The sequence below is a fragment of the Girardinichthys multiradiatus genome, chromosome 2 (genome assembly GCF_021462225.1).
Source record: "Girardinichthys multiradiatus isolate DD_20200921_A chromosome 2, DD_fGirMul_XY1, whole genome shotgun sequence".
Classification (NCBI taxonomy): domain Eukaryota; kingdom Metazoa; phylum Chordata; class Actinopteri; order Cyprinodontiformes; family Goodeidae; genus Girardinichthys; species Girardinichthys multiradiatus.
The window spans coordinates 26,879,187-26,906,516 of record NC_061795.1 but is presented as its reverse complement, the minus strand read 5'-3'; the positions used below and the strand labels follow the sequence as shown (position 1 = coordinate 26,906,516).

Below are 27,330 nucleotides of genomic sequence, written 5' to 3'. Positions count from 1 at the left end.
TCTTCATTCCAAGAATAACCATTAATAAAACTCTACAAATATATAATTTGTGAATCATAATACAGGTCCTTCTCAAAATATTAGCATATTGTGATAAAGTTAATTATTTTCCATAATGTCATGATTAAAATTTAACATTCATATATTTTAGATTCATTGCACACTAACTGAAATATTTCAGGTCTTTTATTGTCTTAATACAGATGATTTTGGCATACAGCTCATGAAAACCCAAAATTCCTATCTCACAAAATTAGCATATTTAATCCGACCAATAAAATAAAAGTGTTTTTAATACAAAAAACGTCAACCTTCAAATAATCATGTACAGTTATGCACTCAATACTTGGTCGGGAATCCTTTGGCAGAAATGACTGCTTCAATGCGGCGTGGCATGGAGGCAATCAGCCTGTGGCACTGCTGAGGTCTTATGGAGGCCCAGGATGCTTTGATAGCGGCCTTTAGCTCATCCAGAGTGTTGGGTCTTGAGTCTCTCAACGTTCTCTTCACAATATCCCACAGATTCTCTATGGGGTTCAGGTCAGGAGAGTTGGCAGGCCAATTGAGCACAGTGATACCATGGTCAGTAAACCATTTACCAGTGGTTTTGGCACTGTGAGCAGGTGCCAGGTCGTGCTGAAAAATGAAATCTTCATCTCCATAAAGCTTTTCAGCAGATGGAAGCATGAAGTGCTCCAAAATCTCCTGATAGCTAGCTGCATTGACCCTGCCCTTGATAAAACACAGTGGACCAACACCAGCAGCTGACACGGCACCCCAGACCATCACTGACTGTGGGTACTTGACACTGGACTTCTGGCATTTTGGCATTTCCTTCTCCCCAGTCTTCCTCCAGACCCTGGCACCTTGATTTCCGAATGACATGCAGAATTTGCTTTCATCCGAAAAAAGTACTTTGGACCACTGAGCAACAGTCCAGTGCTGCTTCTCTGTAGCCCAGGTCAGATGCTTCTGCCGCTGTTTCTGGTTCAAAAGTGGCTTGACCTGGGGAATGCGGCACCTGTAGCCCATTTCCTGCACACGCCTGTGCACGGTGGCTCTGGATGTTTCTACTCCAGACTCAGTCCACTGCTTCCGCAGGTCCCCCAAGGTCTGGAATCGGCCCTTCTCCACAATCTTCCTCAGGGTCCGGTCACCTCTTCTCGTTGTGCAGCGTTTTCTGCCACACCTTTTCCTTCCCACAGACTTCCCACTGAGGTGCCTTGATACAGCACTCTGGGAACAGCCTATTCGTTCAGAAATTTCTTTCTGTGTCTTACCCTCTTGCTTGAGGGTGTCAATAGTGGCCTTCTGGACAGCAGTCAGTTCGGCAGTCTTACCCATGATTGGGGTTTTGAGTGATGAACCAGGCTGGGAGTTTTAAAGGCCTCAGGAATCTTTTGCAGGTGTTTAGAGTTAACTCGTTGATTCAGATGATTAGGTTCATAGCTCGTTTAGAGACCCTTTTAATGATATGCTAATTTTGTGAGATAGGAATTTTGGGTTTTCATGAGCTGTATGCCAAAATCATCCGTATTAAGACAATAAAAGACCTGAAATATTTCAGTTAGTGTGCAATGAATCTAAAATATATGAATGTTAAATTTTCATCATGACATTATGGAAAATAATTAACTTTATCACAATATGCTAATATTTTGAGAAGGACCTGTATATATAGAGCCTTGCAGAGGTGTTCATCATCATCCTCAAACTTCAGTTTACTGGGATTTTATATGATGGACTGACACAACATAGCTGAAGTGGAATGAAAATGATTCATGCTTTTTTAAAATAATTTTCTTATCCACAGTGCCAGGCAACGAGACTTTTAATCTGAGAATCAGCCCAGAGGCCCATGGCAACTCTGGAGGAACTGCAGAGATCCACAGCTCAGGTGGTAGCATCAGTTGACTCAATATACACTGCCTGGCCAAAAAAAAGTCGCCGCCTCGATTTAACTAAGCACATAGGTACTAGTCTCCCATTGGATAATCACTGCATGGGCAATTACGTTTCAGCTGGCAACAAGTTATTTCACCCCAACTGGTGCAATAAGTTGCTTCTCATTTCTTAAACAACCATGTCGAAAGACACATCCTGTGGTCGTGGAAAAGATGTCCGTCTGTTTCAGAAGGGTCAAATCATTAGCATGCATCAAGCAGAGAAAACATCTAAGTTGAGTGCAGAAACTACCAAAATTGGGTTAAGAACTGTCCAACGCATTATTAAAAACTGGAAGGATAGTGGGAACCCATCGTCTTCGAGGAAGAAATGTGGCTGGAAAAAAATCCTAAATGATCATGATCGGCGGTCACTTAAACGTTTGGTGAAATCAAATAGAAGAAAAACAACAGTAAAACTCCGGGCTGTGTTTAATAGTGAAAGTAAGAGCATTTCCACAATGCGAAGGGAACTCAAGAGATTGGGACTGAACAGATGTATAGCCTTAAGAAAACCACTAATCAATGAGGCTAATAAAAGGCTTCTCTATGGCTAGGGAGCATAAAGATTGGTCCCTAGAACAATGGAAGAAGGTCATATGGTCTGATGAGTCCAGATTTACCCTGTTCCAGAGTGATGGCCACATCAGGGTAAGAAGAGAGGCAGATGAAGTGATGCACCCATCATACCTAGTGCCTACTGTACAAGCCTGTAGGGGCAGTGCTATGATCTGGGGTTGCTGCAGTTGGTTAGGTCTGGGTTCAGCAACGGTATGTGTTCAAAGAATGAGGTCTGCTGACTACCTGAATATACTGAATGACCAGGTTATTCCATCAATAGATTTTTTTATTCCTTGATGGCACGGGCATATTCCAAGATGAAAATGCCAGGATTCATTGGGCTCGAATTGTGAAAGACTGGTTCAGGGAACATAAGACATCATTCTCACACATGGATTGGCCATCACAGAGTCCAGACCTTAACCCCATTGAGAATCTTTGGGATGTTCTGGAGAAGGCTTTGCACGGCAGTCAGACTCTACCATCATTAATGCAAGATCTTGGTGAAAAATAAATGCAACACTGGGTGGAAATAAATCTTGTGACATTGCAGAAGCTTATCGAAACAATTCCACAGCGAATGCGTGCCGTAATCAAAGCTAAAGGCGGTCCAACGAAATATTAGAGTGTGTGACCTTTTGTTTTTTTGATGACAACATTTGTTTGGCCAGGCAGTGTACATTAGTAATTCATTCTATAAATCATCTTATTACAGAAGTGGTAATAAAAAAGGCATGGCATTGTTTAAAGACAGCCCTAAGTACTGTGTTTAAAGTTTGCCAAAAGCATACAGGAGACACAGCAGATGATATCTGGTTAGATGAGATTAAAACAGTATTTTGTGGCCTACTTGCAAAATGCCACTTGTGGAGCAAAACAAACACAGCAAATTACTATGAACACACTATGGCCAGGTGACATACAGTGGTGACAGAACATTGTGGGCACGCTTTTGTTCAGCACAGGTAGACAAGCTGACCAGAGCTGATGGGAAGATTGATGGAACCAAAACTGTTCCAAAATACTCACCTTCACGTTCCAACAGGAGAGCAACTCAAAAAATAGTGGCAGATCTACAGGGGTTGGACAATAAAACTGAAACACCTGGTTTTAGACCACAATAATTTATTAGTATGGTGTAGGGCCTCCTTTTGCGGCCAATGCAGCATCAATTCGTCTTGGGAATGACATATACAAGTCCTGCACAGTGGTCAGAGGGATTTTAAGCCATTCTTCTTGCAGGATAGTGGCCAGGTCACTATGTGATACTGGTGGAGGAAAACGTTTCCTGACTCGCTCCTCCAAAACACCCCAAAGTGGCTCAATAATATTTAGATCTGGTGACTGTGCAGGCCATGGGAGATGTTCAACTTCACTTTCATGTTCATCAAACCAATCTTTCACCAGTCTTGCTGTGTGTATTGGTGCATTGTCATCCTGATACACGGCACCGCCTTCAGGATATAATGTTTGAACCATTGGATGCACATGGTCCTCAAGAATAGTTCGGTAGTCCTTGGCAGTGACGTGCCCATCTAGCACAAGTATTGGGCCAAGGGAATGCCAAGATATGGCAGCCCAAACCATCACTGATCCACCCCCATGCTTCACTCTGGGCATGCAACAGTCTGGGTGGTACGCTTCTTTGGGGCTTCTCCACACCGTAACTCTCCCGGATGTGGGGAAAACAGTAAAGGTGGACTCATCCGAGAACAATACATGTTTCACATTGTCCACAGCCCAAGATTTGCGCTCCTTGCACCATTGAAACTGACGTTTGGCATTGGCATGAGTGACCAAAGGTTTGGCTATAGCAGCCCGGCCGTGTATATTGACCCTGTGGAGCTCTCGACGGACAGTTCTGGTGGAAACAGGAGAGTTGAGGTGCACATTTAATTCTGCCGTGATTTGGGCAGCCGTGGTTTTATGTTTTTTGGATACAATCCGGGTTAGCACCCCAACATCCCTTTCAGACAGCTTCCTCTTGCATCCACAGTTAATCCTGTTGGATGTGGTTCGTCCTTCTTGGTGGTATGCTGACATTACCCTGGATACCGTGGCTCTTGATACATCACAAAGACTCGCTGTCTTGATCACAGATGCGCCAGCAAGACGTGCACCAACAATTTGTCCTCTTTTGAACTCTGGTATGTCACCCATAATGTTGTGTGCATTTCAATATTTTGAGCAAAACTGTGCTCTTACCCTGCTAATTGAACCTTCACACTCTGCTCTTACTGGTGCAATGTGCAATCAATGAAGACTGGCTACCAGGCTGGTCCAATTTAGCCATGAAACCTCCCAAACTAAAATGACAGGTGTTTCAGTTTCATTGTCCAACCCCTGAACAATGGAATGGCTTGGGTTAAAATATATTAATGTTATGTCCTAAAATGGCCCAGTCATAGTCCAGACTTATGTCCAGTTGAGAACCTGTGACAAGACTGGAATAGTGATGTTTAAAATTCTCTATCCAATCAACTCAGCTTGAACTGTTTTGCAAAGAAGAATGGGCAAAAACTTCAGTATCTACATAAGCAAAGCTGGAAAAACTCTTTTAGTATCAATCACGTAAAATCCCAGTAAAATAGATTAAAGTTTATTTGTAGTTATAAGATGACAAACTGTGAAAAAATTTTAAATTATAGAACTTTTGCAACACATTGAAAATATTGTTTCCTCTGTGTCGTTTTTATGCTGGCATTCCCATCAAATCTTTTATAGTATTCTTTTGTCTTAGTTTTGTCCTATACCTCACAATTATAGAAACACGTAATATTTTATCTGTACAAATATGAATATTAGATAAGTTCAGTAGTTTAAAAAAGTTGTTACATTTTCCCTTTAAATGTTAAAGCATGTCTTCAATATGGTCACTAGGGGGAGTTACTGACATGTAAAAGATGAGAAGCCTTTCCTAGATTAATCTCCTTTGATAAATACAAAAGTCCTCCAAAATTCAGTCTGCTGCCATGGAATTATAGTATTTATAGTATGAGACAGGGCTCTCCATGGTCTTTATTAAAAACAGGGCAACCTAAATCTATATGCTTTAATGTCACACAAGGATAGGTTGAACTGATAATCACATTTACAGGAAGAACTATAAAAAAGGGAGGAAAGCTTAGGAGTCACAAGACCACATATGTTCAGAGACAGATAAACAAACAGCACAACCATGCAGAGCACACCACAACGTCAACGACTCTTTACATAGAGGAAAAAAACACCATAAAAGTAGTTTCACAGTATTAGTAGTTATAATTATCACCTATTTTGCCTGTGCATTCAGCTACATTTTGGTTTTGATCTGCAGAGTGAGTACAGAGGTAAAGTAGTAGTAGTTTAGAGAAGAAAAATACTGCTTTAAAACAAAGGAAATAAGTTCAATAGGACAGAAAATTTCTCTTACACAAAGGGTCACAGCAGTTCAGTTCACATTTGAGCTCAATCCAACATAAGCCTGACAACCCAGCTGTGTAATTACATCTCCTGGCAATGCAGCTCAAAATAATGTTCAAGAGAACCTTTGAAGAAAGTTTTGTAAGTTAGTTCACTGGACGAGCTTTCCGAGTCAACATGCTGTGTGTGTGTAACACAGTCTCATCCTCTCCTTTCAAGATTTCATGTCAGCGTATCAGTTACTGAAAACGATGACTCCACTTCAAAGTCAGCGTCACCTTTTTCTACCTACATCCCACTTCGTCTTCCCGGCTGATTAATCGTAGAAAGCTGTGTTTGGGTTTGAGTGGGTGGAAAAAGGTTGAGTGGGGCACTTGTTACCTTGGGCTTGGCCCTGGGCTTGAGCTGCTCCAGTTTCTTGGCTGCGGCTTCAATGGAGGCTGCTGCTCCGAGGAGCTCGGTCTCAGCGATGATGGTGGGGTCCTCGGGGTCCACACAGTCTGATCCTGGATGAGATTGATAGCAGACATTGGTTACTGATGCTTTATTTTATTTTTTCTCACTGAAGGTGAACAGAATGAACAGCAGTGCATTTCATTTATTTAACAATGCAGTTATGCCATCCTTTCATCATATTAATGATGCAAAATTTTTTCCAGTATCACAATAGTGCTTCAAAGCAAACTGAGATAAAGGTAAGCTAGATGAAAAAAATATCTCATGGATCATTGTGTTTTTATAGGCTTTTAAATGTCCATAAAGCTAAGCTGCTCAAGGACAGCTTGGTAAAGCAGATGGGGTGATGTTTATAGATTATGTAAATCACTGGGGAAATCTGTTTTGTGCACCCAGACCCCCGAGCCGTCTACTGTTCAGCCCCCCACTGACCCTGATGAAAGTTGATCTGAGTGAATAAGACACACCATATACCACTTACCTCCATCTGAGGCAGCATGGAAAGAGGGGGAAGGAGAGAAAAAAAGAGACCACATGGGACATTAGAGAGGTGAAGTGGATAGCCCCACTGTGGGTCAGGCTGTTCTCTGAAATCTAATTTTCACCCAAACACAATCTATTTGCCCTGTCAGATGCAGTACTGCAGCATGCGCAGACACTGTTGTAAGTATCCTGCAAAGCTTCATTTGGGGCACTTTGCATGGCAATTACTTTGTGCTATGATTTCAATATTCTAATGCTATTTTCTGGAGCCATCTTTATTAAAGATGCTGACAAGTTTGGTGGCTTGACTCACTAGCGCTACAGAGTTATTCATGCGCAGGAGGATTGCACTAATCGTTAACATCTCTATAATCCTATCAGGGCTTTTTACCTTTCATCAAACTGAGTTGGCGCCTATAAATGTAACTGAACTTAAAAGAGAAATGGTCAAAGATCTCTCTGTATGGCTTAACCTTTAACAGGAAAATTGCTGCCCAAATGCACAAGGTTCTCTTTCAACATTCGTTTCGGTATCTCACTATGGGACATGCCTCCAGCGTCTGTCCCCCAGAAGCTCTATTACATTACGCCAGTCTTGACTGGCAGGCGGAAGTGACGTCCGCTCCCATGGGAGGGACTTCCTCCCATTATAAAAGTCGACGTCACGTAGGTGATCTTCAGTCTAACACCTCTTCTCGCTCCCAGAAGCACCTCTCAGACGGTCATTACAGTAACTTGAGTTAGCTTAACTGTTCACAGAGCGAGCTAACAACTCGGTCGCCGAGCGCTTCTCAATAACTGTGCTCGACTGTTCTGAGTCCCTTTCAACGCTGGTCTGTCGCCAAACAGCAGCGCTGCAACTGGTCACCAAACTAGCTGCAACCTTAACGAAGCTTAAGAAGTTGTGTAACTTGCACTCGTTCTCACCATGAACAGAGTCAAACCACCATCTAGAACCTGCACATGTGGCAATCTCATAGGTGGGGCAGATACCCACTCTGTCTGCGCTTCGTGTCTGGGGCTGCAACATGCCCAGGACGCATTGGCGTCACCGGCGAGCTGCGAGCACTGTGCACGGCTCTCCCTTAAGTCTCGTCGGCGCAGGCTAGCATGCCAAGCTAGCCTGTCAGAGGTTGATCCTATGATGGGGGTAGCCAATCCCCCGCCACCGGAGCTTCCTGGTACTGATGAGAGAGAGCCCACTTTGGCTGGAGCCAGTTGGGGTGATCAGCTCGACGCTGTCGCACCACTGACTGACCCAGAGGAAGACGAGGCCGCACTTCCAGGTTTCAGCACTCTTGCTAACGCTGATTCCGAATCTGAAGTGGAGTCCATCAGTCTCGGGTCTGACGACGATGAGCTGGACTGCGGGCCTTATGCCATCCAGTTGGTTGCAAAGCCCTCGGTGACGGATGACACCAGTCGCTGCGGTTCCCCAAACCCGACTGCAACGGACCTGCACGATGTCTGCAGAAGGGCAGCAAAAAAGCTGGGCATCGAGTGGCCGGAAACCCTCACTGAAACTACCACATCTCGATATGAGGGGAAGCGGCTTCTGAGAGCCAAGACAGCTGTTGCCGGTCTTTCGCGAGTGCCTCGAGGAAGCAACCCGGTCCTGGAGCAATCCTCTCACCGCCAAGAACCCCGCCCTGGGAGGGTCGGCGCTGGACTGAACGGGCATGGAGGCCGGCGGTTTTTCACATCTGCCTCCCGTAGAACCTCTGCTGGCATCTCACCTGCACCCATCGCAGAAGTCAGCCATGACAGCGGCAGGACCCACCCTTCCCTTCAAAGCTGATTCTTTTCAGTCCGCTCTGAATGAGAAAAGCTACAAGGCGGTGGCTGCATCTGTTAAAGCCTTAAACGCTTCATCTCTTCTCCTCGCTTACCAAGCGGAATTACAGGAGCAGATGACTGGCACACCAATGGCCGATTTGTGGGACGAGTTGTGCGTGGTGACAGACAGCATCCGGGAGAGCCATGGCCCTGATGGTCACTCAGGAGAGAGCTAGATGGCTGAACCTGTCTAGCCTGTCTCAAAGAGAGAAGAACCAGCTCCTCGACACCCCTGTGGACCCGAAGAGCTTATTAGGCCCCACTGTGGCAGCCATGCAAAAACGCTGTGAGGAAAAGAAGAGGGAAGGTGAAGCGCTAAAGCTGTGTCTACCCAGGAAAGCGCAGCCTCCTCCCCCTCCAGCACCCCGTGTGCCGTTCGCTCAAGCGGCGGCTCAACCGGTCTACCGCATCCCCAAACGCCAGCCTCAGCCGCAGTCAGCAGACCGTGGGAAACAAACCGAGCTAAAAGGTGCTTGGGGAAGGAAGCCATTCGCTCCCCCGACGACGCCGAGAAACCAAGCGACCCCTTCCGCTACTGTGAGCGCAAAGAAAAAGAGGCGCGATACCTAGGGAGCCGTCTTCGGGGTGGGAGAGCAGGATCTGCCAGACACCTGCACCCCCCCTACCAGGACACATCCTGTCCCAGTTCGAGTTCAGAACGCCACGTTCAAGGCAACTCAAACGGCCTGCAGAGCCGACGTTGGAGCTCATCGTTCAGAGCCGACCGAAGCGGAGGAGGATCAAAGCCACCGAGAGCTCAGTGGAGCCGCAGCTGTGGCCAGAAAGCATACACCAGTGCACAAACACATGCCAGTGTCTAAAAACCCGACCTTCCCCCTTCACAACATGTTCAATAAAGTTGTTTTCTGGCACGCATCCAGGCCTGGAACCGAGGGCGCAGCCACAACGAAATATTTTTTTTAAATAACACACGGACAGGACATGGCCGTGCAGCTGCACATGAGGCCTCAAGGGGGAGCTCTCACCCTACCTCTAACACAGCAGGCTGCTTTTTCTGTGGAAGAAGCAGACCTGGGGCGAGCGCAGCTAGCAGTTGTAGCGGAACAGCAGATCCCTCAGCCGGTGTTGCGCAGTGTTTACACGGAAGCACCTTTAGGTCCACTGGCAAACAACACTCAGCTGTGGCGAGCGTGTGGAGCGTCAGATTGGGTGATAAAGACTGTATCCAAGGGATACAGGCTCCAATTTGTGACAGCCCCACCCCGTTTCAAAGGCATAGTACAGTCATACGCCCGGGGAGAGTCCGCTCGCGTCCTGCAAGAGGAAATAATTTCCCAGCAGCACAAAAGAGCTGTCCGGCTGGTACCGCAGGAGCAAAGCAGAGACGGGTTTTACTCCAGATACTTTCTCGTGCCGAAAAGGGGCGGGGGTCTGCGACCGATATTGGATCTGCGGGCTCTGAACACATATCTGAGACGGTATTGAAATGCACCGAGGCAGCCATCGCGCCTCTGAGGGAAAGGGGGATGCGTCTGGCGACGTATATAGACGATTGGCTGATTGCAGCTCAGTCTTTAGAGGAGCTCAGGACGCATGCCGAGATGCTTACTTTACATCTGACAGCTCTGGGATTCACAATAAACTGGGAAAAGAGCATTTTAACCCCAGTACAAACAATCACCTTCATTGGCCTGTCCCTGAATTCAGTCGAGTTCAGAGCGCGCCTCTCAGAGGAACGAGTAAAAGCCTTTAAGGCTTGTCTGGCACTCTTTCGCAGAGGCACACGGGTGAAATTCAGGTTATGCCTCAGACTGCTCGGTCTGATCGCGTCTGCGCTGGCGGTCATCACACTCGGCCGTCTACACATGCGCCCGTTTCAAAGGTGGGTGGCGTCACTCAGCTTGAGCCCCACACGCCATGCTCACCGCAGCGTCCTGGTTTCTCTCATATGTGTACGCGCGCTGAGCCCGTGGAAGCGTCCCGGTTTTCTCAACACCGGCGTTACCATGGGAACCATCCTGACGAGGAAGGTAATTACCACAGATGTCTCGCTGACAAGCTGGGGAGCCACTCACGAGGGGATGGTGGTAAACGGCGTTTGGAGTCCACAAACACAGACAGCTCATATAAATTGTCTGGAACTCCTGGCCGTGATGCTGGCACTGAGACACTTTCTGCCCTTTATCAAAGGGCACCATGTTTTGGTCAGAACGGACAACACAACAGTGGTTGCTTACATCAATAGACAGGGGGGTCTGCGCTCACGTCATTTACACGAGCTGGCATACAGACTGATAATCTGGACCAGCTCACACTTGCTGCCGCTAAGAGCGACTCACGTGCCAGGGGTAATGAACAGAGGCGCGATCTGCTGTCAAGGGGCAATCTCCGCTACAAAGAGTGGAAACTCCACAGGGATGTGATGTCCCAGATATGGAAGAGGTACGGCCGAGCGGGGGTCGACCTCTTCGCATCAGGGGAAAATGCTCAGTGTCCGATGTTTTTCTCACTGACAGAGCAACAAGCTCCACTTGGACTGGATGCTCTAGCGCACAAATGGCCGCTGGTCCTATTGTACGCCTTTCCCCCGCTGGAACTGATCATTCCTACTCTCGCCAGGGTGTGAGAGGGAAAACACTCACTCATTCTGATAGCTCCCCGCTGGCCAGGGAAACACTGGCTAGCGGAGATTTTTCAGATGCTACACGGCGAGCCATGGCGGCTTCCCCTCCGCAGAGATCTCCTGACGCAGGCACGCGGAGAAATATTTAATCCGCATCCAGAGCTCATGGCCCTATGGGCCTGGCCTGTGAGGGGTTAAATCTGGCTGCCAGTGGGCTTCCCCAGAACGTTCTTGACACAATTCAAAATGCAAGGGCCGTTTCCACGCGTAACGTGTATGAGGGTAAATGGCAGGCATTCGTGGGTTGGTGCGCAAAACTTATGGTGAGCGTAATGCAAAGCCCTGTGTCGGGCGTTTTAACTTTTCTGCAGGCACTGTTGGATAAAGGCTTGGCTTTTTCCACTGTGAAGGTGTACCTGGCTGCTATTTCAGCCTGTCACGTTGGCTTTGGTGACAAAACAGTGGGGCAGCACCCCCTGGTGTTTCAATTCATGAAAGGTGCACGACGGCTCCGTCCAGTGTCGAGGAGCCTCACTCCTTCATGGGATTTACCTATGGTACTCGATGCGTTGTCACGTGCACCGTTCGAACCGTTGCAGCAGGTTGAGCTCAAAGTGCTTTCCTTTAAAACGGCCTTATTGATTGCTCTGGTCTCTGCTAAGCGTGTGAGTGACATTCAAGCACTCTCAATTAACCCGTCCTGCATGCAGTTTCTGGGTGAGTCAAGGGTTTTACTGAAACCTAATCCTGCCTTTATACCTAAGGTTGCTACGGCTCTGCCATGCCGTACCCTTGAATTAATGGCTTTCTACCCACCACCGTTCTCCTCTCAGGAGCATGAACGACTGCATACGCTCTGCCCAGTACGAGCTCTGCGGTTATACGTGGAAAAAAACAGCAGATTTTTGTAAATCAGAGCAGCTGTTTGTGTCGTGGGCTTCATCACATAAAGGAAAGCCTCTCACAAAGCAACGTCTTTCGCATTGGGTAGTGGGGGCTATTATTATGGCTTATGAGAGCAGAGGCCTTGCACCCCCTGCAGGTCTGCGGGCTCATTCCACTCGTGGTGTGACCTCATCCTGGGCATTGTTCCAGGGTATACCTGTGGAGGAAATATGTGAGGCTGCCAAACTGGGCGACCCCTCACACCTTCACTAGGTTCTATAAACTGGATGTCACCAGGCCCACACTGGCTCACACGGTTCTGGTGTGGGTTCCACATTGCCATGAATGCAAGATGCAATCTGTTGGTCTTCGAGTGAGCTTATCTGGCAATACGGGAGCAGAAATATCCCATAGTGAGATACCGAAACGAATGTTGAAAGAGAACTTTAGGTTAAGGATTTAACCCCGGTTCTCTGAAACATGAGTGAGGTATCTCACCAGATCACCCTCCTTGCAGGGAGCGAGGAAGAGGTGTGCTTATTAAACTGAAGATCACCTACGTGACGTCAACTTTTATACTGGGAGGAAGTCCCTCCCATGGGAGCGGACGTCACTTCCGCCTGCCAGTCAAGACTGGCGTAATGTAATAGAGCTTCTGGGGGACAGGCGCTGGAGGCGTGTCCCATAGTGAGATACCTCACTCATGTTTCAGAGAACTGGGGTTAAATCCTTAATCTAAAGTTTTCACCGCAGGGTTGCTACTAACTAGTACTAGTGGCATGCTTTTTTTGGCACTAGTTTCCTTTATTTCTCAGTACTTGACAGGAAAGGGATGAAGAGAGGGGGAAGACATGCAGCAAATGTGCCTGGACCGGGAGTCGAGCCAGGTCACAGGGTGCGTTTGAGGACTGAAGCCTCTGTACATAGGTTGCACGTTCTTAACCCCTGCGCCACCACCACACCCTATTTTTTTTAACACGTTAAATAGATTTGTCTATTTTTTCCACAGTGGGATTATGCTACTGGGATAAAAGATGACCTTACTGTAAGTCTTTTAACACATCTTTACCAGGGTGCCTATAAATGTGGCAGGCACTGAAATATTTTTCTTTGACGACTTACAGGATTCAGGGTCATTCTTGGATCATTTGTTAAACTCTTATGCTTTCTAAGTATGTTTTGTCCAGTCTGCTTGTATTCTCTTGCCTTATCATTGTTTCTACTTATGTCTCACAAATAGGAAATTAACTGAGTACTCTGGGCTGCACAGAAGCTTGTTCCTTTTCATATGTTCCTTAAACCATTGACTGCTCCATCCTCCATTAAAATGTGTGAGTGCTTGTGTATGTCACCTTTCATGGCCTCAGCTGTCTGGACGAGCTCTGTCACACAGGCTGCCACATGCTTTGAATGCATGGCCAGCTCCTGCTTCTGCTCTGGCGTAGGTCTCTGCACCACCTGAAAACAGGAGAGCACAACTCTGTAATATGTCAAAACACAAGAACAAAGAGGTCAGCTCAGGTTATGCTCCCAGGTCATGAAATGGATAAAAGAAAACAAAAAAATGTGCTTATTAATCAAATTCATGAGTTCATTAAATAAATAAATAACACTTTTGACTTGGGGTTACAAGGTTTGGCTGAGCAAAGCATTTTTATTCACCCAGAGCATGTTCATTTCATGATCTGCATAGACAAGATCACCAACATATTTTTATTCAGTAAAACTGGTTTATAAGTGCACACACACAGAAAACTATCTGTGACATATTTAACAGTCAGACCTGCAGCACTTGCTCCAGAAGGTTGATGTATTCGGTGGTGCACTCAGTGCCATACTGTAAGGCTTTTCTTCTCAAGTCCTCGCCCACTTCAGGATGGTGTGCAGCTTGCTGTGAAGTAAAGAAAACAATGCTGAAAATGACATTTGATGACACTATTCAAAGACTTAAATGTTGAAAACAGCTAGAAATTAAAAACCTAAAAAAATCCAAGAGGAGCCAGACGAAGCACAGAGATGTAAGAGTTCAGAGTTTTAGCAGATAATAGGAAGGCTAAATCAAACATCAAACTTATATCAAAGTTAATTCTTTGTTTTATCTTGTTGAGCCTAAAACCTCTTTCGGTCATAGAAAATGCTGGAAATGTTGTTAAATCTCAGGTGGGGATTCAGGAAGCAGTGCAATTCCATCCACTTCTTCAGTTGTTTTGCTCCTGCTGCTTGCTTAATTTTTGTCTTGGATTGACAAAGTCAGGGTCAGCAGATGGGTGCAATGTGCACCCCTGTTTTTGTCAGGTTGCATTTTTTCTTTGTTTAGCTACAAACACATCAGAAGCAGAAGTCATGAAGAAGAATGTTTTACATTTGTATTGTAATTTACAGTTTAACCTTGAGGGTCTCTTAACTTTTTAATGCATCTTTTGAAGAATAATTTAGCATATTTACGGCTGTGTTTTATGGCATAAATTTATCTCGGTTCAGTGGTTTTGGAGGGGAATAGGTATTTATTTTTATTCCCTGCAGTTGATGTCATGATTTTGTTTTACAATAGGTGATGCTATTGTTTTCATGTAAAGAAATACATCACTTTTTGTGTTTAAAAAAAAAACTTAAATAACATGTTAAAAATACCTGAACACTTGTTATGCACGGTGAAATTAATCACAGCATTCATAATTATAAACAGATAAGAAAATAGCTTAAAGTACAAAAATGTATCAGACGTTATAATTTTTATATCTAGTATAGTAAAAAATTAAATAGGTTTTATAATTATTTAAAGATTATATTTTAATTTAATTGCTGCGTGGTGGCTGAACGTTTGTTCACCACCTCCTGCATTTGCAAACACCATCACCTGCAAACAGGTGAGGACACACATTCTCTAGGGTTCAACATTGAGACTGCTGTTGTAGTAAGTCTAAACATGCTTAAATAAGATGCTAAAATCAGTTTGAAACTTTAACTACATTATTATTTTGTCTACATCATCTTAGAGTTTGAAATTATCTAAAATCTGTGTTAATAGGTCAAGCCTTATAAAAAGTGGAGATCTTGAAATCAGCCTGAAAATTCGGATTGGTCCACCTCTAATTAAAACTCAACCACTACAAACATTTCTTGGTGATGCTTAGGTGCAGAAGGATACCCTGACTGATGCTTGCTAGTGTGACTTTGAACACTAGGTCACTTTCCACAGTAGCATCCAGAAAATGAACTTGACTTGATAATATCTGCTCTCAGCAGGCTCTGGCTCACATTTTCCCTGGCAGCCCAGTGTTGTCTGTGTGAGGCCTGTTTTGGCAGGGTGGAGTGGATTATCACCTTGCAGGTAGTCAGCATATCAGAGACAGCTTTGCGGCTCAGGTTGGCGGTAGCGATCACGTCCTCCTGCTGAGTGGAGTTGCCTGCAGCCACTGCCTTGGCTGTGGCTACAGTGATGCCCTTTGTGTTGCGGATGAACTCCTCGGGTGAAGTGGACTTGTCCGGGACGTCCTTGGACTGGAACACCTGATGTGAAGATGAATCACAAACGTGTGGCGGGATATGTGCTCAGAAAAAAAATAATACAGTGTACACAAGTATACTGTAGATCAAACAAATAAAAAATGTATGGTAGAGTAATAACATTAATTTTGATGGGTTTGGCTTGCATTGCAGTAAGAGTCCTCTGAGGCTAAAAGTCCGCCGATAAGGATTAGCAGCAAATTACATAGAAACAAGTTCTTGAAACTGTTTCATTTCTCGCTCTGGCTGTGTCCGTTACCCAGACCCTGATAAGAGCTGTGGGATAACCTGCACAGGCCGAGAGAGGAGAAAGAACAGAGCTGGACAGATAATAAAGGGAAAAAAAGAACAAAAAAGCTTCCCTGTGTTGTTCAGAATAATAGACACAGATATCCCTGACCCAGCTTTGCAGAGAGACTGTTTCTCAATGTTTAACTCTCAACAGACCATAAAGAAGAGGCTTGGCCTGTCAGCTGCACTTACTGTCAGCTCCTGCTTTATGAACTCGATGGTGGCCTCCAGTGCCCTTGTCCCACGAGTGGCTTCGTCCTCCACTGCCTTCACTGTTTTTAGAAGAGAAGTCACGTTGGTCACCATGACCTGTCAGGGATGAGAGCAAAAATGAGGCCTGAACCAGGAGCCTCCTCTGAAGCTAATCATTTTCTTACACAAAAATATTTCAACAATTCAATTACCGCACTGTGAAAACTATTTGCTGTTGAAAATGCTTTAATTTATTGATGTTAATATATAAAGAGACATATTAACTGACAAGTTGGTCCACATTACTCTGTCTGTGCTACGTCCAGTAAACTGCAGTAAACTCTGACTTTGGAATTTGAAAAACAGGTTCGCCGGGACTTTGATGAGATCCTGTTCAGAGGTCACCATGTGTTGGAGGAACTGAACCAATCTGTCAACATGAACACATCCATGGGTGGCCCTAATTCCATTTATATGAGAAAACACAAGTAAGCCTGTTGCAATAGCTATGTGTGTTGGATTGTTTGGTAATTACTTAAATTAGAAAAATATACATTTACAGAAGAAAGTTCAACAACATTTTCCAAGCAGATCTTTGTTTGGGTCTATTTAGAAGCACCTGAGGCTGTGTTGCTAGAAAACAATTGCTCTTGATTGATTGGTTCCTTATGCCAGAGCTCTGCAGGTTTTGTTATTCAACAGAACAGTTTTAGGCAACTGGGACCTCTTAACCATGTTTTACAATCTACAATAAAGCATATTCTACTGGAAAGTATGTCAGTTAGCCTAACAAAATCTGAACCTTAGATAAGCACTGTTTAATATTTACATAACACACTGATTTTTGCAATATTTAATAATAGAGGCGGGTCCAATCAAACCTAACAGTGAAGTCATTCTTGGATCAGACATCAGGCTAATGTATTCTGACTGATTCTACTCTGATTATTACCTAAACATTGTTGCACACTTATATAATTATTCATCTCACTGACTTTTAAACATTTAGAGTGGTGGCAGTTGTTATCGTTAAACAAATGAAGGAGAAAATTGCAGTGTTGCTGAAGCTCCTTGAAAGAAACAGGAGCTCACAGAAAGGCTAACTGGATTACAAAAAGTAGATTACAAAAGTAATGCAATCTGGACATGTTGGCAGGTTGTTGGAAGTCTTTGACATGAGTTACAAATATTTAAAATCTGGAAAATACACACTAAAATCAATGTTACACCTAGCTATGCTAAGTGCGCTAATGGCACTAATCGGTGATCAAAGTTAGTAAAAAAAAATGTTGAAAATATTTTGCCATTATAAATTCTTGACAACCTTTCAGTAAAATAGATCCATAGCAGAAAGAAGTCTCACTGCCATCTGCGAAGAATGTGAAACTTATACAAAATATGATAACTGAATATAGAAAATTGAAATGCCAAAAGGTTGTGTGCACAAATGCACACTGAGGCTTATAGAGAAAGCAAGTGTTAATTGTTTTTCCTACAGAAAAAAATAAATGAAAACCAGGTTGGTAGAGAGCTATTTGAGACAGAGAAAGCAGTGACCAGTGTGGGAACCTTCAGATCATATTGAGTATGCTGTCACCTTTTATTAGAGGCATGCTTTTTATTTGTTTACTTTAATAATTTTGTTAAATTATATTGTTAACTTCATGAGTAAGCCTTTACCGACATCAGTACGACCCGTTATGTAACATCTATCAGCGCCGTTCTGGAGCTTGCAACTACAGTTTCCCGTCTACCCGTCTCGGTTGCTCAGTGCAGCAGTCCACTCGTTGTGTTAATCTTTAAATCGGCCACTTTCCACCAGTTCTCTGATATCCCAAAGAGTAATTATTACTCTTGCTAGCTATAGCTATAACAATAACTTCTATATTGCTTTAGCTATGAGAAGCTGTAGCATATTACTGAATCTTATACTCCATTTTAAGTTCCCCTTGTCAGAAAATACATCAGAAGTAAAAAACTACAATCTACATTATCTTTGCACTCCCAACATATATCTCAGCTTTACAGCTGCAACAAGGTCCATTGACAAATCCACCCACGCTAGCAAGGCCTGTCCATGGTTCCTGGTGCCTTTTGAGGTCATTTTTACCTCCTGTACATGTCCCCAGCTCAAACTATTTATAACGTTCAACAGCTTGTCCACTACCAGAGTTTCACGAGTATAAAGTTGCGGATTGTGGACAAAGTAAAAAACAATGTCTCAACACAGAAACGAGCAGAATAGTTAATTTATCACATCTATGAAAGGCAACACTGTACAAACTGGTTTCAGGTTTCTTCTTACTGCTGATGTCAGTTTTCTTCTGTGTCTGCCAACCAGTGCAGTAGGCATGAGTGGATTCAGAGAGCAAATTTAAACATGTAATAAGTCTATTGTAAACTGATATTGTAGTGTGCTGTTAGTTGCTCCTAATTAGTGTTCATGTCAGAACATTTAAACAAAACTCTTACCAAGTTTTCTTGTTGTTGAATGTAGAACCTTTTAGACTGTTTTTCCAACATATTACACTCCAAAAAAGTCACCATATTGGAAACAGCTGCTCTATAAACTACTGTTATGTTCTGGTAAAATATGTTGTGAGTTGTTCATATTTACAAGCTCTGACAGGAATGTTAATAAAGGTATTACAGGTTCATTAGGATGGTCAACATGTAATTATCAGTCTTCTAAATCTAAATACAACTAAAGATAAGTCCAAAATGGCTGAAGTTAGCTAACAGTGCTTTTGTGGGTTGTTCATATTCACCTATAGAGCACCATGACTAAAAATCAAAACTAAATATTTAAGTAAGAGTGTTCTTGATTGAAAAATATCAGTAAATGCACATTTAAATTCAGATATCAGTATTGGAACAAAACCCTGGATGGGAGGATGTGCATTTTCAGGGTCCAAAATTCAGAAAAATAAATGAATGCCTTGACAGACAATTTGTTTAAAGTCACCCAGGCCATGTACAGTCTAAGAAGGGATGGACAAACAAAAACACTACATACATACAGCAATTAAAAAGTGCTAGCAACAGCTAGAACCAAGGCTGCAGCTTTGAGATGTACAAAATGCACATTAAATATAAAATATAGCAATAAAGGTAATAAATATAATAGGAGGAGCTGCTGCAGAGTAATTTAAAACCAACATTCTAAAGTCTAATCACAGATGGGGTACAAGATTTAAAATAAGTTGTTTTTTCGTCTAGGGCATAAGACAACGCCGACATGAAGGCATAAGAATGAAACGAAAAGATGAAGCATGTCTTTCTGATTGGTTGATTATGCATTTAAGACTTCTTCCTTTCTTGACACGTTCCTCTGTCTGGCACCAGCAGTTTTGTGTGCATTAATTATGCGGCTGAGACTATTTTTGTCTCTAACAGAAGAATATATCTTCCTACCAAGAAGGTGAATACATCAAAATGCTTTAATGAAAGAAGATTCTTATTGACACCATATGACTTCAACCTCTACAGTAAACAAGTCCTCTGTTGACTACTTCTGTCACCTTGTTTCTGTGTATTTAACTGAACTTTAGGTGGTCATCAAACACTTTCACCAAATTTTGTATTGGTCGACTACTTCTGCTTCCTCACCATGTATGACGCTGGGTTTTGACTCAGTCTTGTTTGCCACTTTTTCCCTTTTAGGCTTTACTCTCCTATAAAAGAAGATCTTCAGAAATTTGTTCCACCAATAATGCACAGATTCTGTGACAAATGTTCTGCAGTTGTAGGGAACAAATTGTTGTAATGAAGCATATGAAACTATAGAATGTAAACAACATTGTTGCCACAAAAAAACCAAGAAAAGAAGGCTGACAGATACACTAGTGTCATTTAGTAATTTTTTAGATGATATATCTATTTCATCCCTCAGTGTGCAATCAGTGGATTCACAGTATCTGCTGTTAGTTTGTTAAGTGACAGCTTTGAGAATGCTGATATACCTGTAGGTAAATCACTGAGAGAATATTAGCAGGATGAAAAGCAGTGTTCTTTAAAACGAACTGCCTTAAATTAATTTAAACCAAAATACTCCTCAGAAGTATTTTGTACAAAAAAAAAAAAAAAACAACTAAATTATCTAATCAGCTTGAAAAAATGTTATGATGCAAAAACTCTGGCTTTATAATAACATTTGTCTTTCATTGAGCTTGTCTTGAGTTCAGTCTTTGGTTAAACTGAATGAACCCTAAGCATGAACCAGTTACCAGATTTTAAAAAGTTACAGTTTAAAAACCAGAAATGAGAAACATGAGTTAAACACTTTCTTTCCTCACTTTTTGGAAATACAAATTCAGCCGCGTGGATATATTTTCAGACATGAAAAACACCTAGAGCCATGGTGTGAAATTAAAGTGGTTTGCCACTTATGATTGTTGTTAAGGGAACTCAGCTTTGAAACTACCATTGGCCAGCTCCCAGCATGTCTGCTAAGCAGCCGACTGCAGGCTGCCGACCTTAGCAGATAATCTGGCTTTCTTATACTCAATAAAGATCAAAACCACCAGTAAATTTGATGTGATCAGTGTTTTTTGTATATTTTTGGTTAAGTCTATGCATCAAAATGAAAAGAGTTTGGATTGAATTTGTAATATTATATTAATATATTAAATTATTTTTTAGCAGCAGTAGCGATAAATGTTGCTGTGAATACTGTGATGCTGTAAATCCCTATTTAAGGTTAATATATCATGAGATTTTTTTATGGTATGGGCAAAATGGGCAGTTGCCCTGGATGGTATTAGCAAAAAAGAAGAAGGAAATAAAATATGCCTTTTTATGTCTAAACTACACAAAAACTGTTATACCTTATACACCACATACTCCCAGTCACATGTGTTACAAAGTTCAGTAAGGCACACCAGCCTCCTTGTTCACAATAAATCTCGGAGACGACTCAGGTCCCACAGATGGGAGAGAGAAAGCAAAGACTCAGATAAGACCCGTCACATCTTCCTTGTAAAAAAAGTTCAGCGTATTACTAGACATCAATCTAGAGGTAATAATACAAAGAGGGCTTTTGCAGAATGCCTTTCTGCAGTCTCCTTCTATCAGCAGTAGGACTTATTGTGAAATAAATCCAACAGTTAAAGTGACGTGCAAATCATCTGTTTCAGTGCTCTGTTCCTTTACCTTGGCTGCGCTCTTCAGCTGATACATGGATGGGTCATCAGGTGCTTTGCCAGCAGCACATTTGGTGGCACCAATGAGCTCAGCCAAGGCCTTAGCCACATCCCGTACTGCATTTATAAGAACCACCTGAAGAGAAAAAGGTGGAATCAATAAAGCACAATGGTCAGAGTGTATGCTTATCGGCTGTGCTTTGGGGAGAGGATTTAGCACTTATCGCTCAGAGCTAGTCATGATGCTTTAGACTTAGTGGAAAGCAGAGATAGTGGTGTGTACTCAGGGAAAGAAGAGGCACAATGCAGGATGAAATAGGAGTCAAAGGGATTCTAACACATGATGTAGAGAAAATCAAGAATTTTTTTTTTTTTTAAATAAAACCAAAAACCAAATGTGAAAATAAGATACATTCTTTAGTGTACATGTACGATGGATTTTCACCTGCGTCTCGGGTTCATCAGATCCCATGCTGGTTGCCCCCAGTTTGACAACCTCGGTAAGCTGAGTAATGGTCTTGGCTGAGGAGTGTGCAGCCTGAGCCAGCTTCTCCTGGGTGGACGCAGCTCCCGCCACCAGCAGCTTGGTGTCCTCCACAAGCGTCTTGGCTGTCTTCAGGATGCTTTCCCTGGGGGATGGAACACATTGAGTGACAATCTGCTCCATAGTCATATTGATGAACCAACAATATAAAACAATGCTGCTTCTCTCTCACACAACATCTTTAACATCTTAAACACTTCTCTCTTTACAGACTTTTTTTTTTTATTCAACCCCGCTTTCTCAATGTCTTATTTTGTTTGTGTTAAGGTCAAACGCACCTGTGATCAGCAAATGACTCTTCGTTCTCTGGGTTCAGAGTTCCAGCTGAGGCGAACATGATTGTGGTGTCCAGGTCAGCGATAATTCCTGACACAGCACTGGCCGCTGTGATGCAGGCTTGGGTGCCTTTGTTTCCCGCTTGAAGTGCTGATAGCACCAAGGACACCTAAAACATGTGAAACAATACAAGAACATCTTTAAAACTTTTATTTAGAGCAGGAATAATGTCCTACAGTGCCAGCTGCATTCCAGCAGCCCAGTAAAAGATGTGTAAGAAGCCCTAAATTTGATCTTTTATTTCAATAGCATCATTGCACATTACAATTGCATAAAAAAAAAAAAAAAATCAACCATTAAGTTGAGTTTGTTAAAAATTTTTTATTAAGTACAAATAAAACCTATTTTTAGGAATAATTGTTTTTTACCAAATTTCTGGTGACACAATTATTGGTACCCATAACAGTTTCTTTAAAATAGATCTAATTAAAGCCCGTTATACCCGTATACACATTTTTTAAGTCAATCCGAGTTTCAATTAAGGAATTCATGATTTGATGAACATCTTTCTCCTGACTGAAAGTAATAATGTTTTCGAGTTGTCTAGCTAGAGTCCTAACGTAAATCCAAATGGATCCAATGAGGTACAAAGTGTAGAAGCTCATTGTTAAAGATGAATTATCCAAAATACTACTGGAAGCATTAATGCTCCTTTTACAATGCCTTACATTGTTGTATTATCATTTTAGAGATGCCTGTGTTTATTTACTGTTAAACATTAACGCCGACCTGGTTGTTTTGAAATTATACAAGAAAAAAGCCTTTTCTGTCCTACCATCACAAACATAAACATGAAGTGTTTGCTAAGCACTGCTGGGACTTCGTCTAGAAACGTTACACTTCTGGTAGGTTTGGTGTGAAACAAAGGGTTGATATGTGGAAAAGCAGCTCATGTCCTCTGTTAACTATGCTGGAGGATTGATGATGGTGTGGGCCTGTTTTCCTTTCAGACACTCAAGAAACTTCGTTAGAATGCATGGCATAATGAACTCCTTGAAATGTTCGAATTTCTAAAATAAAACTTTCATGGCATCAACCAATGAACCTAAAATGGGTTGTGATTGTGTCTAACAATAATAATGATCCAATACACATAATCAAATCACTAGACATAAATTCAGAAAAGATCATTATTTCTGTGGATTTAACCAAATGCAGTTATCTATTTTTGCCGGCAGGTGTCAGACCCTACCATAACAAACATTAACAAGACAGCGAGAGACTGCATACCTCCACCACCAAACATAGGGTCACTGACCCCATAAAAAAAAAGAAAAAAAAAAGATTATATTCCAAACCATGATCCGGATCAACACCAAAATTGAATGGATTCTTCCTTTGGCTAAAACACACCTCTAGTAAATAATTCATAAGAATTCGTCTGTAACTTTTTTGTAAAGTTGCTAACAGTTGCAGGATAAATGTCACATTAAAAACAGAAAATGTTTAGAAATTATTCATAACAATGCTGATTTAATGTTGTGCTTAGATTTTAGAAAAGTTTATTTAAAATGATCGTGAAAGCATACAAAAAATTGATGGAATGGCTTCCTACACCAGTTTTTGACCTGATTGCTGCATACCTTCTCAGTGACTGCTCGGGCACACTCAATGAGCTCACGCTTGGAGAAACTGTCAGTGGGGCTGAGCTGCAGCGCTCCGGCCTTCTGGACCAGACAGATACATCCATGGCCTAGTTCTTGCACCCTTGTCTTAATCTGGAAAGCAACCTGAAAGCACAAAGCAGCTTGTGTTCACACAGCATTTGTCTTTTTGTTTTAATCGCTATGCTACAAAAAACAACAATCACCCTTTAAGGTGGGATCTCTTACTAAAAGGTGGGAAATGAAACATTTTGAGCACCCTCAGAGAGGAAATGCTGGCACTACACCTTTAATTTCCTGACTGCAATTCATGGGTGGGTGGTACTTCATTACAAGCATCACTATAGGCTTTTAGAGAGCCCTGTCACCATGGCAACCAACAGGGTTTCAAGCAGCTTCTTATATACAAGATACGATAAGAGCTGTGTGCTTATTAGTGGTGTATTTGCACACACTGCCATCCTCGGGATAACTCAGAAAAGCTTCAAGTGAGCAGCAAGTGGGCTCTGAGAGAGGATCAATGCTGAAAGGACTTTTTTATGTTTGATCTCCTATTGTTGGTGATGTTTGTGAAGAGTTTCTAAGAATAGAAAGAATCTGCTCTTATCAGAGTGTGAGGAATCAATTTAAATTCATTAAAAATGCAGATAATTCAGTGTCACGACCGCAAAAATGACTGGGGTATGGAAGATCTCCCCACATATCCTTTTAAACACAACAACGTGGAGCTCACCTCTTCTGGCTCCGCAGTAGCCGCTGCAAGGCGTCCTTGGTGTGCAAGCTGCGCATAGTCCACCGTGACCTGAGAGGCAAGGCCACCGAGCTCCTCAGGACAGGTTACAGACTTGGTCATCTGGTTAAAGTAAGATTAAATAGTTTTTTTTCCTCAGGTTCTCTGAAAACAAGCTGTATTCACTGAGAGCAAAGAGGAACCAATGTCAAGCTCCCTATTTATGTTCACATACATTGCAAACAAAGCTGATTCTGATGTCTATCTACTGTAGCTCTACAGTCAAATACTTTAGTAGATATTGTAATCACCATTTCCTGTGCCGTGATGGCGATGGCCTTGGAGAACTTCACCATGGTGGTCTGGTAGTCCACGAAAGATCCCTCGGGTTCAGGAGGAGTTCCTTCATCAAGCTGTTAAGATCAGAGCTTTAGTACCATTTCATGTGGAGATCCTGAATATTTTCATACTCTTAAATAGGCGATGTTAATTAAATTTATAGCTATGATGGTCTCTTTAAATATTTTATTATTTGGAAAACATTTCAGTAAACTTTCATGTGCACAGCTGGGAATGTCATTAATAAAGAGTTTGTCTTTACTGATGTTAGTCTTCCTCTGAAAAGTGGAAAACAGCAGGCGGTCCAGATTGTTTATAAATACATAAAAAGAAGCTAAAAGGAAGCATATGATAATAAGGTAACACAATAATTTTACAGTTCTTTATTAAATACAGCTTTTACAAGAAAACAAATCAAGTGGCAAATATCTGATCCGAGTCTATGGATATGTCAGATTATTATCAATTATTAATCTCACTGTCAACATATCGACGTGTCCCCCTGTAGGATGAGCCTCAGCTAACATCACCAGTGGATTCAAATCTGAATCATAATGAATCATAATCAAACTCTATACTCACAGGCCCAGGTGCCGATACCCCACAGGGCAACCTCCAGGGGTGGAGACAGACAGACCGCCCTAGCACCTAAACCTGGGCTGGGCTAGCCTGGGCTGGTGCCTGAACCTGAGCGACCCCGACCCCCCTGCCCTGACCACAGTCCCCAACAACCCCCATCCTGATCCAGAGAGGGGGCCATGTACAAAAGAGGGGTCTACTACATGGTCCAAACTAGCCCGCCAACCAGAGCTGACACAGGACAAAACAGTCCCAAACCCCCAATGAATTCTGATCCTAACCCCATGAGCCCTCCACCCCCAATGAACCCTCAACATGAGGACCACCCCCAACCAGGACACAGATATCAAACACAGGCCCCCGAACCCAAACACTATGAATACCCTCCCCAGAGCACAGGGGCATACCCCCGCGGGTGGGCTCCATCCCCGAAAAGCCGATGAAGCCACACCCACACAACGTAAGCTCCACACACAGCCATGCTCCAAGCACCCCTGCTGCATTCTGCCCCCCACCACACGTGCAACGCTACCCCAGCCCCCACCCACAGGCGCAACAGGGCAGACACTACCGAGCACCGCGCCCACAACAGAACCCCCAACCCCACACCAAGATGGCACAAACTCACCCAGCAAGAGGTCCTGGCCAGCGGCAAACAACCAGGGCCGGGGTCCCCATCCACGCCCCCCGCAACCACATAAACACACCACATCATCGCCACTGCAACGATAGCCCAGGGAGAAACATTATCCAGCTCAGCTCTGCCTTCGCCGCTCAGCTGATCCAAATGCTGGTGACCCCACATCCAAGAAGAGGACACAACCCCCCCACCCCACACGCGGCAGCCCCTCCACGGTTTTATGTAGTATTCTAATTTCCTGAGAAACATAATTTTGGGTTTTTAATCAGCTGAAAGCCATAATCATCAAAATTAACAGAAATAAACCTTTTTACAATATATCACTTGTGTAATTAATCTCGTGTAATTAATCTTACACATGAGACTTTTTTGAATCAAATTACTAAAATAACTTTACTTTTTAATGATGTACCTAATAAAATATAAAATTATAATAACTAAAATATAGTTGATAGGTGGCTAGGATGCTAACTAAGCATGACTGTCAGTGTCTTTATTTAGGGTAAATTTTGACAACCCTTTGTTTAAAAAAGTTATATTTACAACATATTTTATGGAATAAATAAAGACTATGCGCCCAAACTCAAATACTCATAAGAAAAGATGTTCCTTACTCACCCTGCCAATGGACTCAGCAATGGACTCCATCATGCCTCCAACCATGCCAACCTCACTTGCTGCCTCATTCAAAGTCACCATGATGTCGTCCACGGCCTCCTTCATCAGCTGCGCTGCCTCAGAGATGGCATCGTGAGTGTGGGATGCCTGAGGACAAACAAGCAGCTGATCAACATTGCTTGTCTCGGTTCATCCAAAAGAAAAGTCAGTACCTTGGTTGGTGTTTTACCACAGGAGACTCATAATGCAAGGCTACAATATATCTAATTGTTAAATGTAATGAATCAAAATATTATGTTAAAATGAGGAGTGAGTTGGCTGAGCTAAAGCCCCTGTCCATTAATCATAAGGTTGGATAAACTCTCATGGAAAGTTCACCAACTATACAGATTACTATAATACCGAAATGCAAAGCATTTACAGTACAAGAGCCTGAGAAACAACTGTGTACTTTTGGGTTTCCCCCGCCTTCTTTGGCAGCATAGAGCATCTGAAGAGCAGATTCGGACAGGGTTTTGGTCTGATCCAGGATGGTCATCTGCTGTTGGTGGTCTTGGAGCTTTGAGGCCAAGCCTACTGATGCCACAATGAGTGGATCGAAGTAACCAGCCAGCTGAGTCACCTGCAAGAATGTGTTTAAGAGATTTGTGGGAAAAGAA

The 27,330-nt window shown here is 43.0% G+C and overlaps 1 protein-coding gene across 1 annotated transcript in view; it reads right to left on the bottom strand.

Moving 5' to 3' along the window:
- The window catches only part of tln2b (talin 2b), a 152,366-nt gene that overhangs the window by 8,340 nt on the left and 116,696 nt on the right, over window positions 1–27,330 (bottom strand). Inside the window, exons 40-52 of the mRNA XM_047391363.1 lie at window positions 27,123–27,293; window positions 26,672–26,818; window positions 24,807–24,908; window positions 24,499–24,618; window positions 23,745–23,891; window positions 22,104–22,270; window positions 21,727–21,910; window positions 21,292–21,417; window positions 16,141–16,257; window positions 15,475–15,660; window positions 13,934–14,041; window positions 13,503–13,608; window positions 6,288–6,412 (exon numbers count right to left, since the gene is read on the bottom strand). Of these exons, the coding sequence (XP_047247319.1) occupies window positions 6,288–6,412; window positions 13,503–13,608; window positions 13,934–14,041; window positions 15,475–15,660; window positions 16,141–16,257; window positions 21,292–21,417; window positions 21,727–21,910; window positions 22,104–22,270; window positions 23,745–23,891; window positions 24,499–24,618; window positions 24,807–24,908; window positions 26,672–26,818; window positions 27,123–27,293 (1,806 nt within the window). The remainder of the gene's footprint in view (window positions 1–6,287; window positions 6,413–13,502; window positions 13,609–13,933; window positions 14,042–15,474; window positions 15,661–16,140; window positions 16,258–21,291; window positions 21,418–21,726; window positions 21,911–22,103; window positions 22,271–23,744; window positions 23,892–24,498; window positions 24,619–24,806; window positions 24,909–26,671; window positions 26,819–27,122; window positions 27,294–27,330) is intronic.